General features: G+C 36.6%; 1 protein-coding gene across 2 annotated transcripts in view; it reads right to left on the reverse strand.

The window, feature by feature from the left end:
- The window catches only part of ctnna1 (catenin (cadherin-associated protein), alpha 1), a 71,616-nt gene that overhangs the window by 21,124 nt on the left and 31,737 nt on the right, over nucleotides 1-18,755 (reverse strand). For both annotated transcript variants that reach the window (XM_055033967.1, XM_055033966.1), the window contains exons 8-15: nucleotides 17,030-17,110; nucleotides 16,580-16,732; nucleotides 12,001-12,093; nucleotides 11,169-11,325; nucleotides 10,370-10,570; nucleotides 8,459-8,607; nucleotides 3,772-3,882; nucleotides 1,527-1,708 (exon numbers count right to left, since the gene is read on the reverse strand). In XM_055033967.1, coding sequence (XP_054889942.1) covers nucleotides 1,527-1,708; nucleotides 3,772-3,882; nucleotides 8,459-8,607; nucleotides 10,370-10,570; nucleotides 11,169-11,325; nucleotides 12,001-12,093; nucleotides 16,580-16,732; nucleotides 17,030-17,110 — 1,127 coding nt within the window. The remainder of the gene's footprint in view (nucleotides 1-1,526; nucleotides 1,709-3,771; nucleotides 3,883-8,458; nucleotides 8,608-10,369; nucleotides 10,571-11,168; nucleotides 11,326-12,000; nucleotides 12,094-16,579; nucleotides 16,733-17,029; nucleotides 17,111-18,755) is intronic.

Below are 18,755 nucleotides of genomic sequence, written 5' to 3' on the forward strand. Positions count from 1 at the left end.
CAAGCAGCAAGATGAAAGCTCTTACTAACAGAACCAATAAAAAAGTATTATCTAAAGTTGCCTACAGCCATGTAGAGGGCAAAGAGAATGTTAGTAAGACAAAGTGGTGCATTTTGGCCTCCTGTTGTGAAAACATATTCTCTTTCACATAACATTCTCATAAAATACACTGAGGTTTGTGGTTCTAACAGAATAAAATGTGAGAAATTTCACCACTGTGATATACTCACTGTAATACCCGCTAAACCAAATCATCAAGGCCTTTTAGAACAGATGCATAAAACCAGTCAACTGCATAATGAATATCCAACTGTTTGAAGATGAACTCTTGTGCAGCACTTATTACAAAACAAAAGATGTCTCTACAAAAATAATAGAAGTAAAACAGAGGCAAAATAACTATCTGCAAATCACATAAATAAAAAAAAGTCGTGACAAGGGCATGTTTGACTCCCAATGACAACTGGTAGCTAGTGTGTGCTGACAATGTGACAGAAGCAGCTGGGTGAATCCTGTAGCGCACGGAGACACTGCCAGCTCAAATTCAGCACAGCTGACTGGTGGGCTCTTTGCACTACAGATAGACAGCGACCCAAAACGTATATATACAAAAACAGATAGAGGAAAAATACTCAGTAGTGGCTAAGGTACCTATTCTCAACTAGTGTGGGCGACAATGTTGTGAGGTAGACAAAAGTAAAGGCAGAGAGCCCCAAGAAGTCATTAACGACAAGAAACTAACCGGTAGAGCAATAAGATAGGGGAATACTCATCTTTAATGATGCCTGGAGGTTCCAACACTTACACAATTAATGCCTACAAAGGGCAGGCTATAAAACCTTAGATTAAAAATACATGCTAATCCTACAACTGAAACCTTACTTATCCCATTTTTGCATTTCAAATTAGCAATTATCAGCGACAATCCACTCAAAGTACCATAGAGAAAACAAAAAAACAAACAAACAGATGTGTATGTGTCAACACATCAGTGTGAATTTGGCCTTCAGCAGCTCTTCGGAGGAAGACTGCCCATTTCATTTTTCTTCCCACTGCATACACATTGCGGCTTATTTATGTAACAGGGGCAGCCAGATTGGATGCTCTGCTTACGGTTCTGCATATTAAGATTAAGAGAGGATGGAAAAATAATAAAGAAGAAATCCTCGCTACCCCACTGCTTAAGCAAAAGGGAGAGCTGTACAGCACGAACAGCAGAGTTAAACTCCATATGAAGGAAGCATTGTTCAAATATGAACAAATGTTGATGAACAACCGTAGGCTTACTGAGGGACTGTATTTGACACAGACTTAACTTAAGCTTGTGATATCGGTCTTTGAGACAATGACATGTTGACTGAATAGGAAACTATAGAAGTATTAATGCGAGTGACTTCATTTGACAAAATATTAAAATTTAAGATGGAAAACGAGACACACGCACACAAAAAAACGACAATCTGATCAGAGATATTTTTCAAATGTGCTGTGACATTTGTAGTTCATTTATTGTTGTTCCATCTCACCTGGTGAAGTCTGTCATCTCCATCATGATCATGCACATCTGCTTAGCCAGCACAATGATGTCATTGCCGCTGTCATCCCATTTGGACACCTCAGCATCCAGCTTGCTCTTCTCCTCCTGGAAGCTAGCCACCTGCTCTGCAATCTTTGCCTTCTGCTCCTGAGGCAACTGAGCCATGATGGCCTGCAAAAAGGGATCGGAAGAAGTTAGTAGAGTTAGACTTTAACCTGGTATTGCTTTGCAAATAATACATGTAGTGTTGTGAGCAGAAAAAGGTGTAGGGGCAAAGAATCCTGCTAAAGATTGGATTTGATTCACATCTACAATGCACAGCTTATTCTATTTGATTAGAGATCCTCCACATCTAGTGCAAATCAGCTCACAGACGCATCCTGTTGGAGTAGACAGATAAAAGGCAGCTCCCAAACAGCTAATCAGACATTCAGCCAATGATCCTGTCAGGTTGAGGTAGGCAGACACTTAAGAGGAGGAAATCGAATATCATCACAAGAGTTTTTATTCTATTGCTGGTAAAATGGCTCCGTCACTCTGGAGGTAGGCAAGATTGAATAAAGCAAGTTAGGCGGCGCAAAAATGAAAAGTTCTCTCCAAACAAAACAGTCAGATAATCTTTGGTGATCAAAACAAATTGCTTGAATCAGTACCAATGGATCATTCTGCCCCAATGGATTTCTAAGATTAAGTTATAGCTCTCTTCTTTAAATTATTAATGCTATCGGCTTCCAAATGTACAGCTGAGGTGGAATTCAAAGTGAATTAAAGTAGACTGCAGAGCACCAACATTCACCTTGGCAGTGCTGGTAAATCTAGTGCAGTATAGGCGTGATTACTGGACACGAAGGGACATAGGCATAAACATCAGATCAGTGCTTCAGTAGGTTTGTACAGTACTTTACAGATTAGATTCTTAAATTATTTTTATTAAAATGTTTATTAAAATACGTCTCCAAAAAGATCCACAACTCCCTAAGAGACCAACTATCAAGTCAGGCAGGATAAACACAGATTTAGGGCAAATGAGATCCAAATCTGCGGCAGAGCTCCACAAGAGGAGTTTTTGCAAATCTTTTGGTCACATTAGCTACTGTGGTACCAAGCCAACTGTGCACCACCCATTAGCAGTAAGTATGGGGGTGGGGTGTTTGATGGAGCAGTAATTTCTTAGACAGACTTAGCATAAAAAAGTTTGTTATAAATTATCATACATCCAACCTTCAAAAAATAAAAATAAATACTTTTCTAGGTTTTATAAAAATTTGTGATTTACTTTTCTTCAGCGTTATAAGACTATAAACATAATTAATTCAAATTGGAGGTTATTATTGAACTTAGTAACTGAAACATGACAAACTTGTAGGTCAATATTCAAACAAATTTAAATCAATGTTTTAACCGTTCTGCTCCCTCGATCTATCAGTAAGGTAGAAGTGCCAAGGCTTTTTAAAATATGTATATCATCATCATCATCCAGTTCGGCAATAGAAGTGAGCCAGCGACAAAGACAAAATTTGTCCAGCCAACAGCCGATAAATTTACATTTACCCATAATAAAAGCGAAAACAGCTACATAGCCATTAGCAGCTTGAAAGTAGTAGCCTTAAATCATAGAACAAAGAAAACAATGTCTGAAAGAAACTCAAAACATTTGGTTTGTCAGAAAAGTATGGCAAAAAAAACAAACAGATAATATGAGATTTAATAGTCCTGTCACGACAAAATTTAAGACTTGTGATTAATATATTTAAGCTCAACTCACATTTCAAAACAGTTTTAAGGACTTGATTTTAGATAGATGAATTTAAGATTTAAGGATGCAGACATCCTGCACTGCACTTTTAATGCCTCATGAGTATAACAATGACTTGCAAAAATATTCATACCCCTTGACCTTGACAGAATTAAAAGTTAAGAAATTAGTTATCTAAAGCTCAGGTAGGATAATCTGTTGACACGACAACTAATTGACAGGATTTTCTAAAAGAAAGTTATGATGGAGGCATTCCCCAAAACACTAGAAGCTGTAACTGCACCAAAAGGGACTCAGGTGGGATGCTACGTTGAGACTATATACAAAATACCCCCCCCCCACCCCCCACATAAAAAATTAGACACCATTTTGTGTTTGTTACATAAAAAAAACATGTATTGAAATTGTGGTTGTAAATGTGACACTTGAAGGGCCTTCATAAACATCTTAGGCAAGTGAAGAAAACGGTTGGACTTACACGTGCACTCTGGCCGGCAATGAGCTGGTCGTCCTCCGTCTGCACACTGGTCTTGCTGCGGTTATCGAAGTCTTCGGTTTCAAAGTCAGAGTCATCAATCTCTTCTGGGGTCTTTAATGATATAAAGCAGAACATGGTAAGAAACAGCCATTTGTAATTAAGAGAAGCACATAAAATAACACTGGCACGCTCCAGCATTGTGAGGACTATTAAATAATAAACCTGTTTATTATCTGTGAGAAATGCCTTGGAGCTGCCAGCCTAGGCAGCATCAGATAAATGCCTCCTTCCCTATAGCCCACAACATACACTGTAAACTCCAAATGAATTTGTAAATCAACTGTAGTGTGCTGCCTGTGCATTTTAGTGGGAAAATGAAGGTAAGATGAAGGCAAGAAACATATTGGGGCAAACACTTTTGAGGCCCATCCGTCGCTGCCATCTGAAGGGAGAAAAAAAAAAAAGAAAGAAAAAGATTTGTGAAGAGTGAATTGAGTTTTTGTGGAATTGTGCAACTTCATTCCTGATCTTTCACCTCGTCTCCTGCCATGAATACAAAACCAGCCAGGAGCGGCATTTTGTTCGCAAATAATATTCAAAAGGAATTTGAGCTCAATAGGTTGCGCTTAAGGCAAAATATAACATTGACGAACAAGGGAAAGAATTTGTTGGAGATGTGACACGGGGTGAGGGGAGATGATGTGGGCAGATAAGGTGCATTATCGCACTCGTGCCTCTATTTGTGCTTATCCAACTGTCTCAGTCCTCCCTACTGTAATGGATTTGGAGCCCTTGTATCTAAAAATAGCAAAGAGTCTCTGAACAACCTTATAGCCCTTTATGAAATTGTAGAGATTGTCTTGTTCTCGAGGGAATACGGGTATAGTTTCAGATACAAAGCAGTGGCGACTCTCAGGCATGTCTGACTCCAGACAATGCTGTTCAGCTGGGCACGCATTCCATCCTCAGTGGCCTGCAACGGTGATAAGCTGTGAATGTGGGCGGCTTAGAAATGATAATGTGTGGCTGGTACTTTACTACAGTCACAACAATAACCTGCGGTTGGATTATATTAATAATGCACGTACAAATTTATATTTTTCCAGTTAATTTACATTTAACATTAGTCTCCTATTGTAAAATCTCCTAATCACATTTAATAGCAGCCTACGTCTTCACTGCAATGCTCCTTTTCATCTTAAAAATTACCTGTGAGGCACACAAGACCAGGTGCTGTATAAAGAACAGTCATTAAGAAAAGAAAGAGAGGGATTTCAAATGGCAGTATTGTGACAAAGCCAGAAATCAGGCCAGTGCTGCATCTCTTTGTGCCGTTGTCGATATGAATAACTCGGTTCAACAGAATCCCACATTGTTTTTCTTCTTGTGACATCGTACTCATAGCCTCGGTGAGCTGCACGGATTTTTATTTTAGGACATAGCCAGTTAAATCACCCAGGGCTGCGATGTGCCGAACAAATCACGAGCTAACAACGATGGCTGCCCTCTGCATCTAGCTGTCAGCAGCTGGCTGACTTCGAGTCAGTTTCATTTCTACAAGGCATATTCTCAGATGTCACTGTAGGTGGGAAGTGGGTTCCATCTGCCTTTCATATATCCAAGGGATGTCCAACAGACTGTCTGTGAACCACTTAGAGGTTAAAGACATATCTATTCAAAAAAAAAAATATATATATATATATATATATATATATATATATATATACACGTGCTCACATGCTTTTGATTTAAGCATGTGAGGGGCTTACAAGAGACAGAGTTTGTGCAAAGGAGTGGGCATGCCCTCTGGAGAAGTTTAAGCTGATTTGTAGAATTTCATACATCTTTGTACAGCTAAATATGGCTTGTTTTACATGTGAACTTTGCCCCTGAATGTCAGTCTAGCTTTGCAACTGATGCGTTTCAAATAAGAACAATCCAGTTTAGATTTAGAGTTCCCACACACTGTCCATGTCCATGAATGAATATTTATAGCCATTTTAAAATAGTAAATACTGCTGAACAGTATGTTGCAAATGCATTATTAATTCCAATTTCAGTGACTGCAGTATTATCACTGTTTAGAATATTTGTCCAGAATGCTTGTTGGCTATTATATTTGCAGGATGAGGAATTTACATTTTTGCATACCGATATTATAGCCAGTCTGCTATTTGGTATTACACTAAACAACAATATTTACTTCCTAAAAGAGAGCACTCAAGATGTTAACGGTCTAAAGTGTTCAAAGTACCTCCATCAAGAAAATAATTTTTCAGAACTGATGTAAAATTAACATTACTATGCTGTTTCTACAATTGTACATATGTTAGTAAATATGGTATGCTTTAAATCTGAATAAAGGAAGAGTTAAAAATGAAAAAAGGGAATGGACAATATAAGTCTGAATGATGTAAGATTATAGAAGAGCGGAAAGATGAACAGATGGATGGACAAAAAGAGAAAATGGTTGAATGGTGGACATGTGGTCGAAAGGCAGAGGAGAAAAGCTGGATGGTTGGTGGAGTAAAATGATGAATGAATGATGAGAAAAGAGGGACAAACAGCAGGGAAAATTAAAAGAGCGGTCAACAAACAGAGATAAAGCCTGGACAGACAGATTTTGGAGAATGAGATAACTAAATCACTAAATATTCCAAAACCCCATTCTATTTTTCAATGCTTATTCAAACCTGAATAATGTCTAAATCCTACACTGCACTAAAAACCCTGGAAAGATAGTGCTAGAAATACTGCATTAACCAATATTGAAACATTGACGCTCAGCCTTCCGATGTTCTGGTGAAATCCTGGTTCACTCTGGGGAACTGGAGATTTTAGATAATGAAGGAGGTTCGAGTTGTCTCATCACGCCGTCCCAAGCTGGCAGTTAATGGCAAAATGAATCAGTTGGATAAATTATGAGTTAGCAAGTGTTTCCCCAGTAATCCCTCTGTCAGTTTTAACACACATGCACATTCACACACACCCGCTGATCCTCCATGTAGTGTTTAGCCAAGCCCATAAAGCCAGTGTTAATAGCTTAATCTGGATGACAAGAGAGGAGCCAGGGCTGATAGGAACGGAGTGCGGTTCCCATGCGCTGCAGTACAGCAAAGGAATGCTAATTAAAATGTCCATCTTAAATCAGATGCTCATTATAATGCAAATGCAAATACATAATAGGCCAGCTTTCATTTGTCTTTTGTTCATGTCTGAGCAGCATAATTGATGAAAAACAATAAACTGTTTTAGAGCTTAAATGACAGCAAAGAAAACGCCACATGGACAAATGAAGCCAATTCAAAAGATTCAAGTGTTTGCTGGTTAAGGACAGCAAAATGCATCCAACCTGCACAACTTGCATCATTTAATACATAATAAGGCTCTGAATTACACACAGTAATCATGTAAAACATATAAAACATGGCAGTCTTAAGTAGTTAAGCCAGTTCCCCTATAACTATCCATTTCACTTTTTAGGGCTGCATAGAGCTTTGTAGTCAGCTCATTGTCAGTCAGTAAAGTAATTCTTCAATGCCTCCCAACTACCATCTGTCACAGTTATGGTTCTGCTCGGGCAAAAGCCATTAACCCACACACATCTAAAGGCTGTTGCTAAACCAGATTGCATGCCTGGTCAATTAGGTCGCTAAGGTTAATTTCTGGCTTTTGAAAATTGCACACAAAGTTTCTCCTGCAGTGTAAAAATAGCAAGAGCCATAAAACAAACTCCACAATATACGCAAGACTGTGTTTTACAGTAAATATTGGTAATAAGCCAAGTTATTTTAACTCCTAACAAAAAATGTAAGGTCTTTCGATTAATTCAATGTATTATGTGGGGGAAAAAAACATACAAAATTATTCAACCACAACAAAATGAGGAAAAACTCTAATTTGCATTTCTAAGGTTAATAAGCTACCAGGGTTTATTTATACTGATTGATCTGCAATTAAGTTGGTGCCTGCAACCTAATAAACACACTGAAATAGGCTGATTAGGAGGACATATTGACAAGACAAAGAGCTGTCAGAAGGAATATATAATCCTCTTTCAAGAATGCAATTGAATAGAAAGACCAAAGGGAAAGACTAAAAAGAAAATATAAATAGAGTTAAGAAGTAATAAAGAGAAAAACAATGTTCAAAACAGGAAAGCAATTGTCTTAACAAAACTAAACTAATACGTAAAACTATAAGCTGGATAAAAAAGGATTTAGACAAAGTAAGGTCACATCTAAATCATCATTAGCACCACAAGAGAAGAAACATTATAGCAGGATTTAAAAAAGTCAGTAATGGTTGACAGCATAACAGTAATATTTACTGATGAATCAATATTTACAGGACATTAAAACGACATCAAAACTTTTGTCAGCTGCCGTCACAGCCAATAATGAAATTGAGCTATATATCAGAGAAAGGACCAAGTTTTAGGATCCCTCTTCTTTTAATTTATTATTTTATTTTAAAGCTAAAACATTACATTATTTTCTGTAATAACTTACAAAAGAAATGTGAAAAGGAAAGCCAGAAATAAAAGTGCTTACTACATATTCTATGAGGAACTTTAACATTTTTAATACATTTTGAATGACTAAGTCTTACATAGTCATGCTTGCATTTGGAGAAAGAAGAAAAAGTATAAAGTATATATAAAAATAAATAAAAAAAAAAACCTTACTCTGATCATCAGAACAGCCTTGCGTATGTCGCGGATGCCGTCATAAACCAGACGTGATGCATCAATGAATTCATTCTCATCTACAGGTTGTGAACCTGCACTCAAGGCCTCCACTGCAGACTCTACTTGTTCTGTGAAGCGTGGCATGACTGAGGGAAGGAGGAAAGAAGAAGGGACTGTCAATGAACATGTTTTTCACCAAAGTAACTCTTCAATTGAATATGCTGCATAATCCAGAAGTCTAATAAAATAAAGTACACAGAACAAACAAAAAAAAGACATTAGGCAGGGATTCACAGTGTTTAAATTATATTTTATCTTAGATCAATTTTGTCATTATGTCATTATGATGACATTATGACAAATAAATCTGAGTAACCTGAAGATTTGATAATTACATTTAGAGAGGTTAATTTTTCAGCTTACTGCCCGAGAAGGATGCATTCAAAATACATGAGACTGCTTAACAGAAAAGATCTAATCTTGCATTAAGAGTTTTTTCAACAGAAGACTTCACAAAGCTGCCCCAGCAGGCATGCAATTTGCCCCAGTGACAATTTAAAAACTGCTCTTGAGGCCTTTTTTCCTTACAGCGATTTACATCGTTTCAAATTCAGTTTTTAGGATTTAGCTGCTTCTTCATGGCAGAAGCTTGGATGTCAGGATGCAAATGTAGAGGGGGGGGGGGCGCAGCAGCATCAACAAAGAGGATTTTGTTTTGAGCTTACAAATCACTTACAGCCCGCAGGCTTCTGTATACAGAAGAATCAGATTTTCAGAGTTCTTAACTAAAGGAAAATCTTATTAATTTACATTAACTTAGAAGAGCAACGCCAGCAACATTTAATTGACTCAAAATAAAATGCCAACTTGATGAATTTTGTTGCTGCAACTATTTTTTTCTTTTTAGTAATGTGCTGATAGAATCCATCTTTCACTTTCTGCCTGTCGGCTGGAAATAGTTATGAAGTAAAATATGGTAATTAAATCATGTCCCCATTTAAATTTAACACTCACATCTATTCAACTGCAATTGTTATTGGACGAATTAGACTCTATAAGGAGGGAAGAACACCCGGTACTGAGAAAGCATTTTCAGAACCATGAAAAGTAACCTCAATGTATGCAACTTGAATACAAAGCTCAACACCTTGCTTCGGCTTATTTGAAGTCCTCAGAAGAAAATCTGTCTGCATTTTATGACTGTTAATTGCCCATCCTCAAGGGGGACGAGCCATTTCCAAATCTGACAACCGAAAAATCTTTCTGTCACATTAGCTTGCTAGTGATGGAAGCTAACAGAAACATGCTGGCTGACTAATGATATACCACATTATTTGGACAAAATGACTTCTATGATCCAACTTGTGCTAAGTTATTCAATTCTCTCTGACAACTGAATAGCAACTGCTGTACAGATGGTGAGTCACAGGATGAATTACCCAATGTGGGAAGACTGAACAGTGGGATGACTGGAAAAATGAATACACTTTCCACATAAGAAACTTTTTGTTTGAAAGTCAGTTCAAACAAAAAGTAAAAGTATAGTATTTAATCTTGCAATACACTGAAATTAAGTGAAAGATAGGCCGATGAAGCTCTGCGCTGAAGATGAAAACTATCAGAAATATAGCAACTGAAAAAAATGAAGTTACATTTTTTGTGTCATTATGTCCCTCTTAAATGGATTTGACCTTTTCCATCACTTTAAGACTAACTTAGGAGGTAAATTTCTTCAAAATTTAAGCAGAATGTAAACTACAGATTTGATAAGATATATATTTTTTATTCATTAAGTTAATAAAGTAATTAGTTAAAAAAATATAAAGAAATAAAAGGCAAGAATAGCTAAAATTCTAGTTTGTTAGCTATCTTTAAGACATCAACAGATTGTTTATTTTACTGTGATACCTGAGTCAGTGAGGAGCTTGGTGGCCTCCAGAACCTTTTCTGTGTAGACTCCGGGTTCATAATTGTCCATTTCAGAGGTGACAACATGGACAACCCTGGCAGCCCGTCCTCGGATAGCCCCGGCTGTGCGATCCAAACCATCAACATCCTTCTCTTGAAGGGCAATGACACACTTATTCACGTCCTCCAGGATGTGGTTCTCTGAGAACATTCAGACATGAGAATATGTTTTATATCCAATGGTAGTACTCTGCATTGACATGACTCAAAAAATATGCATTGATGGGATACGATAGAAATTAAACGTTTTACTGTGAGTTGGATAAATTCTGAGTTAACGGCATAATGACGCTTATTGAAAAGGGTAAAAGACAAATTCTTTGACTGCTTATCAATGGGACGCCTGTAAAATGTAAATGTCCACTGTGTAAATTGCTGCCTGTCCTTGGGTGGAGGTGAGTGAAATCACTCTACTTAATGCTTAATGAGAACGCTCACAGGGCATGCCTGACAAACCATTTGTGTGCCCTGACGGCGCAGGATGTCGATGTTAAATGTAGTTCTAATGATGCTTCAGGTTCAGCCCAATAAGACCTGGCTCACATCTTCCAGAGAAAACAAAATATTTACACATCTTCTCATGCATTCTTCATTTTGTCCAATTTTGATACAAACTGAGGTGTACATTTTATTTTGTTGTAGTAGAATATAAACATATATTCTAGTAAAAATCATTTTTTAACCATTCAGAACTGCATTTTGCCTCTTTTGTGTCAATATGACTGTAATTATCACTTACCAGACACAGACAAGAAGTCGTCAATCGAGGTTATGTCATCAACAGCGTCGGTGAGGACACGGACCTGCTTTTCCCACTGATCCTTGAACACGTCCATATTGTCTTGGGCCACCTTACTGTTGGGCTTGGCAGCAAGGGCTAGTGCTGCATTAATCACCTGTAATCGCCAAATTACAACCATTAAAGCCCAATTACACTATAGCCCTCAGTCACAACATTAGCATACGCTAATTGCACAAAGCCCTCCCCCCTCAATGTTCAGATTCTATCAAGAGGCAAATTCATCCCTCAGAGTGATGAGGGGTTTCAAGGACAGAGGGGAACTGAACTATGAGCAGCAGGTTTTTGAAAGATGGGACAGTACATCTGTGGATTTAAGCTCAAAACCTCCAGTGGCACCAGACTGAACACAGGTTAAATGTCTCATATGAATAAATAATGAAACGGTGATTAGCATGGCAAGGAGAAAAAACAAAAAAGCCACGTTGATAGAAAAATAGCTTGTGTTGTTTACAGTAATGTGTTTATGTATTCTATGAGTTTTTAAATATAGCCCTTTTTTATTAGTTTAACATAATATGTTACATTTACAATCTACAGATTCAAGTATTTCTGAAGGACAGAGAACCTCATACATCACACTTATAGAAACCAATGTACCCATCATTTCCATCAAACTGAACACAGAAATGGAAAATCAGATATTTATACTGCCCTCAAAAAGTCCATTTGAAACATGCAATGCAAGTACACCAAGACAAATGGTGTAAGCTGTAAGAGATGAGCACAATCACTGCACTGGATAAATGATAACTACAAAACACCTCATTACCTGGGGGCACAGAGCTTCCAGTTGAGAAGCTGCCATGCGGACCAGCTTCACTCCCTCTTCATTGTTGGAAATGGAGCATGCCAGGTTGGCCACCTAAATAGAGAGCACAAATAAATCTATTTTTAAGCAGAAAACAGCCACTGGCATAGAAATGTTATAAAGGAGGGGAAAAAGGGAACACAGATGCATAATTAAACTAAAAATTTGTATTTTAGCTCACTTTATTCTTATTGATCAGAAGTCGAACAGCTCTGCCAAGCAACTAATCCCTGAGGAATACAAGCTCAATGTTGCAGATTAATTCATAAAGCTGCTAAAACGATACAGTCTGATGACAGAGAGGGCAACTGGAAAAGTAGAACGACAAAAGCTACATTGTTGATTGGATAGATAAGGCCGCTATTTCCCCCCCCCAAAAAAAACAGTAGTACATTTCACTTAATGCAAGTCAAAGTAGTAGCTGATTACTCAAGGATATAGTTATTCTGAGTGACTAAATAAACAGGCAGCCAGATTGCCATCACCCTCCTGGAGAGGCAAACAGTCCACACTTTGAAAAGAACTCAGTAGCAACATCAGAACTGCAGCAGAAAGCTGGGCAAACTGCATCTCTACCTGTGAACATTTCCACATTCAGAGGAAATATTCCCATTCAGGACCAACAAATGAAGCTTCATTTCAATTAAATCTAATAAAACTAGCTTCCTCTGAAGGAGAACTACATATTTATGCATATTTATTTGAATTTAGGTCAGGGAGTTTAAGATTCCTATTCGTTGGTGCTGGCAACAATGCTGAAACAGAATGCCTGGGATATGAGGAACTGTGCCAAAATGGGATTATCCAATGGACAGAAAATGTGCTGAAACATAATCACTTTCAAATGCAAAAAAAACCAAAAAACAAATCATGACTGCACCAAAGCTGGAATTATTTTCAGTCAATTTCCTTGCTCTCATCAGGGTCACACTATCCCCAAAAAAACAAAAAAACAATCAGGTTTGAGAGAAAAACAAAATTCACTTCTTAATCAAAAACTTTTTGATTAGATACAACTTTAAGAAGTGAAATAACTACGTGTAACTGAAAGGACGAACAGTATTGTGGCATGTAAGTCACCTAAGTTACCAAAAAGAATTTCTAATATTGTGGAAGATAAAATTGTGTGAATTTTGTCAGCAGAATGCCTATGGCTAGCGAAATGGTAAGCTGAATTAGATGATGAAATATCTTCCGTTTCATCAAAATGCTTCCTCACCTTAAATGTCTTAAGCAATCTTTCTGATGCGATGTGCTTATTCAGCTGCATTGGTGAAGTACTGAAACATTGATAGCAACATACTCTACAGAAACGTTGAAAGACATGCAGAGACAACAAGGTGAACCCTCTATCCTCAACTAGAGGTGAAAGATTGGTACAAAAAGGGGAGGAAAATGGCACTGTACGAGACGTGTATCTATTCTTTATTCTGTCTGAGGCGTGTATTTATTCTTTGATAAACTTTTATCAACAGAGCTGCTGGAAAAGCACCCATACAGGCCAATTCATCTGTCAGGTTATCCAGCACAGCTCCACCTGTGATGTTGCAACAAACCATTTTTTAAATGTCAAAGAAGTTATTACTGAGTCAATGCACTGCATTATCATATGCAAATACTTTTTATTTATTCAAGTTACAGCAAAAACGTTTATAAAGCCACGCAGTATTTCTGGTTCCTGAAAGCTTTTTTTAAGATTTTTTCCAAGTGTATTTTAACTAACCAAGTGTACAGGTACAAGTAGAAATTATTTCACCAGAAGTTAAAAAAAAAAAATAAATAAAAAAAAATATATATATATATATATATATTCATTTTTTGTGAATATAAAAGTACTCATAAAATGTATTTTAGCTAATAGAAGCGGAGCCAGTTTTCTCAGTGTTAGATGAAATGCTTTGTTCCTTTTTCATATTTAAAATTTCCCATTCTGAATATAACTGACTCAAAATGCTTACATAGAAACAAACAAAAATAAGGAATGGGTGAAAATTTTCTTATCAAAAAGCAAAAATTTTGTAATTTATTAACAGATTTGTTGGGTAAAGCATTTTTCACTGGGAGATATACCATCCTATTCAAATTCTGGTCCATGGAAACACTTTAGATCCTATGCATTTACTTTTTTTTTTTTGCTTGCTCTTGCGCTCATTGGATACAAGCGAAGAGATGTATACAAAAAGGTTTAGTTGAAACTAACCTTCTATGTAACTTAATTGCTTTGTTATGATGGCTTGTCAGAGATCCAGAAAGCTCGGGGCATAGTAAAATGAATCCATTTCTTTTTTTTTCTTCATTCTCTGAATATGGGTCACTATGTAGCTGTACAATGTGCAAACTAACAAGCCACTTTCCGTTGGGCAGCCTGCACTTGCACTATTCATAAAAACAGACCCCAGTTGTGGTTAGTCCAAGAAATAAACAGTGGGTTTTGCATTAATTGAATATTTCTTCAGTGGATGATGAAGAACCAAGCATACTACTATAAAGATAAAAAAAAATAAATAAAGAAATAAAGAAAACTCCAGGTTAGGTTAATTGTGATAAAGGTTTTTGTGAAATAGTTTGAGCACTGGGAATTTGCTGCAGTAATGTGTTGTATGGATAAGAACATTACCCACCTGGCTCTAAATAAGTACCCAAAAGCTTTTGATTTCTATAAGGACCACGAGTCAATGCTAATTAGTTTGACATTTAATAAAACACAATTTGTGAATCAATGAAAAAAATAACTAATTTTTGCTGCTTTTCAGGACTTCTTTTGGCAGTAGGTAAACTATTGAGGGAATTTAATAAACTAGTAAAACTGGATTATAAATTCTCAGAAGCTGAAGAATGTTGCTCACCTTTGACCTCCAAGGAAGAAATATCAAAACACATGTACTTAAAAGGTAGTCAGATGAAAACAACTTTATGACTTTTGGTTTGGGCACAAATTAGTTTGTGCTAAAAACCATTACAACTTACTAAAGATATACAAAAATGTTACAAAATATTCAAAATGTTGAACAGAAACTGAGCATGACCTAAAAACACTGAAAAAAAGTATTTAATGTATACGCATGAATAAACTTAATACATCGACTCCTGAACAGAAACAATATTGTTCACAGACCAAGTCATGCTAATTGTTATGCTAATAATCGAGGCTGTAATACAGGTTTAGTAAAACCTGTAGAAACTGGACAAGTCTTATTGTATTATTATTTTTTGGGGGGGATTAGTCTTGTGAAAATTAAAAATATAAATGTTGAACTTTAGAAGCAACATTAAATCAACAGACTGTAATGTAATGTGACAGATAAAGCTGTTACGATTACATGGAAGCCCAGTTGTATGGTAGGATTTGTGATCCTACTCCTTGGATTCACTGTTCAGATCTTGAATACTTTGATGCATATTATAAAGCAATGCCAATGCCCCATTTAACTGAAGGACTGAATAGCATCTACTTTCATCCAAATAAAAAAATAACAATAAAAAAAAAGTTAACTTTGTTTATACAGCATCACAGTACTAAATCTACACACTGATTATTCAGTCTGTTTCAATGAGCCTGGAGAAGCAGAACAAGCATTAAAAAGTTCTCCAATGTCAAGCTCATGACACTCAGGCCTTTAGGAGCTACTTAAGGGTTTACACCCCAGTGCGGTCCCTTTTCCCTCCAACGCTTCAGCGGGTTCCCCTGGCGAATGAGAACACTGCCTTGCCTTGACTGAATTTAGTGATTTAGCCAGTACTTACAGCCAGTCATTCAAGGAGATGAGTTACTTAAAAGTTAGCAAGTCTTTCTCCAACAGAAAGAAGTATTAAAAAAACATGTCAAAATGAGATCTTAAAAAAATGCACTAAATATCGACTTTTCAGGGAATGACAGCTGTTGCAGCCAAGCAGTATCTCTGTGCAACCTTGGACTGCAACGTAAATGGAAGCCAATGCATAAACTGTGTTTCAACTGGAATAACATGTTTAAATTTACTACGCAGAAGCAGTTAATTACAAGTTTGCATGTGCTGCCTGTGACCCATGAGCAAAGGTATAAATTAATAAATATCTATCCGATGTCTAGACATTCTAGGTCTGATGAAAGGAGTAATGATCAGCATTAGGATCCGTTGGCAACTCTGATCTGTTTTACATCAACTGCAACAACAGCACTCATATTAAAGGTAATTACCACTAATTAGCATTTACTGACATATATAAACTGATAAATCCATTTTACCACCCCTGAAAGCTATGGTTGCATGTGCTACCAGTGAGCATTCAGAGATTTTAATAAAGAAAATAAATCTTTACAATATTTCCCATCACTGATTTTTGTTAACTTTGAAGTGGAGTACAGCAGATATACAAATTATAGTTGAATAATCTTTGATCATTGCGTAATCATCTAGACGTCATCTAGACCTCGTATCAAGAAACTATTGTTTCCATTATGCAATATACCATTTGCAATTCTTCCAATTCTGTTATAAATCAAAAATGTTAACAAAATCAAATATATTAAATATATATTAAGGTAAATATTTTTAATTACCTCAATTAACTTGTTAGCGTGCTCACGAAACACCTGAGCATATTCCTTTACTTCCTTCTCGTTGCCATTCTTGGCAGCTTCAATCAGGACGAGAAGGGGAACATTAGTCTCCAGGAAAGAGTCAGAGACATGGTCCATCACGGCTTTACGCAGCTGGAAATCAACAAAAAACACAACAAAGGCATTATAAACAATGCCACCTGCATATTTCTACATAAATCTTCCTACAAACACAAAAAACATCTTGTAGGTGACAAAAAAAAAAAAAAATCAGTTTGACCAAACCTTTAGTTAATATTACATTTATGCATTTTATTTATTTATTTTTTAGATTTTAAAAACCAAACCTAGGATATTTGACGACAATTTCTTTTGATCTCAACAGATCACTGAGCACAAAAACAAAAGGTTTTACGAGAGCTGAAGAGACAAAAGCTTGCAACAACATACCTGTCGGCGAAGATCTCTGGTCTTCTTTGTCATCCTGTCGATGGCTGTGTTCAGAGCATCGCTCTTGTCTTTTCTTCCTGCCTGAAACATAAAAGAAGAAAATGCTGAGCATTAGAATGCAGTGTTAACCATGGATCCATTTTGTAAGGAACATGTACTAGACAGATGTTAAATCACTCAAGGATTTAATTAAACTGATATGTTGTGATGAATCTTAGACATTGTGTTCAAAGACACAGGTCAACAAAAATGAACACGAAGAGTTTTTCACAGGACACACTACATAAATAAATAATTTTGTAAGACGAAATCCCTGCTTCTATTGACTTTTGTAACTTTCTTTTGACAGATAAAAGATGTGACATATTCTTTACTTGGAACAAAAATACTCTGCATAAATCATTCTTCGCTTCACCGTTCAATAAACATGGCGGTCATCTACATTTAGGTGACCGCTATTAAAAACAAAAAAAGTGGTTCAGAACGAAGAGGTTTTCCTACTTTGACCAAAGTTAGTGTTCTTTATTTTATGTAATTTACACAAAAATGTCCCCCTGTAGCGAAAAAAAAAAAAAAAAAAAACTACATTAGCCAATAAACTGTTAAGAAAATGCCAGAGCTTCACACTGAGAGCAAGCTTTTTAATAAAGGAATTCAGTTGAATATGAAGGAAAACACTAGCAGAAATCAGCCATGGAAATATTTCTTCTTTCATTTAACCTGCAGCCACCTGCTGTAATTATTTATTTGTGTATTAATGCAATCAGCCAGATTGTGACTGTTGCAGTATAATGTGATTACATGTTCACATTCCACTGTTCAGGCATGCTCCTTGTTGTAATTGGTATGTAAATGTTACTTATTTCACAGTTACTAAGATTGTTGCAGCAAACTGTCACGGAGTGACACCAAAGTGGCCCCTTTCGGACTGGACCTTGCATCCAATTAAAGGGAAGCTGTGCATGGTTTAAAAAGTTGTGGCTTGAGAGTCACAATTTCTAAGCTGAGGGATAATACAACAATGTTTTGGAAAGCTTTGCAGCATTGCAATCATGGCAATGTTTTGAAAATAATGTGCTCTTCCTGTGAAACATCACAGGTTGAGCCCTGGGTTTTCACATCTTATTTTTTGAGATGGGAAAAGTACTTAAAAAAAAAAAAAGAAAGAAAATCACAACTAGAACAAGAAAAAAAAATTCATCAATTTAGATGCATCTAAACTTGTATGAAGATGATTATTGTTTGATTTAAAAAAAAAAAAACGTAAATACTCTAAAAACATCCCCAGTTTGCTTTGCATGTGCAGCTCTTCAGACTGTCAAAAGGGCATCCAAGTCGAATAAAAAGTAACAATTAAGTGCAGCTGGTTAACTGTGTAAATTATGTACAGTAACATTTAAACATTATAGGCAGTAGTCACACCACAAAGTGCACCACAGCAGTTGGTCCTAACCACAACTCCCCACTGAGAGCAAAGAAATGCTCAGTCACATTCTACAACTCGCTCAAGCATAACCTCAAAATGTAAAACTTTCAAGAAACATGGAGAGATGGAGGGAGACCGAGGAGCTGAGCATGAGATGCACCCATTCTGAAAAACATTATAAAAAGCCTGCAGAGGAAAAGGCAAACAACTCGTGAAGCTCTAGGCATTTTATACCCCTTATATTGCTGAAATCAAGTGCAACTAACACCATGGATATTGGTGGAACTGACCTCCTCTCTC

This window comes from Poeciliopsis prolifica, unplaced genomic scaffold (genome assembly GCF_027474105.1).
Source record: "Poeciliopsis prolifica strain line A6 unplaced genomic scaffold, Auburn_PproV2 SCAFFOLD009, whole genome shotgun sequence".
NCBI lineage: Eukaryota > Metazoa > Chordata > Actinopteri > Cyprinodontiformes > Poeciliidae > Poeciliopsis > Poeciliopsis prolifica.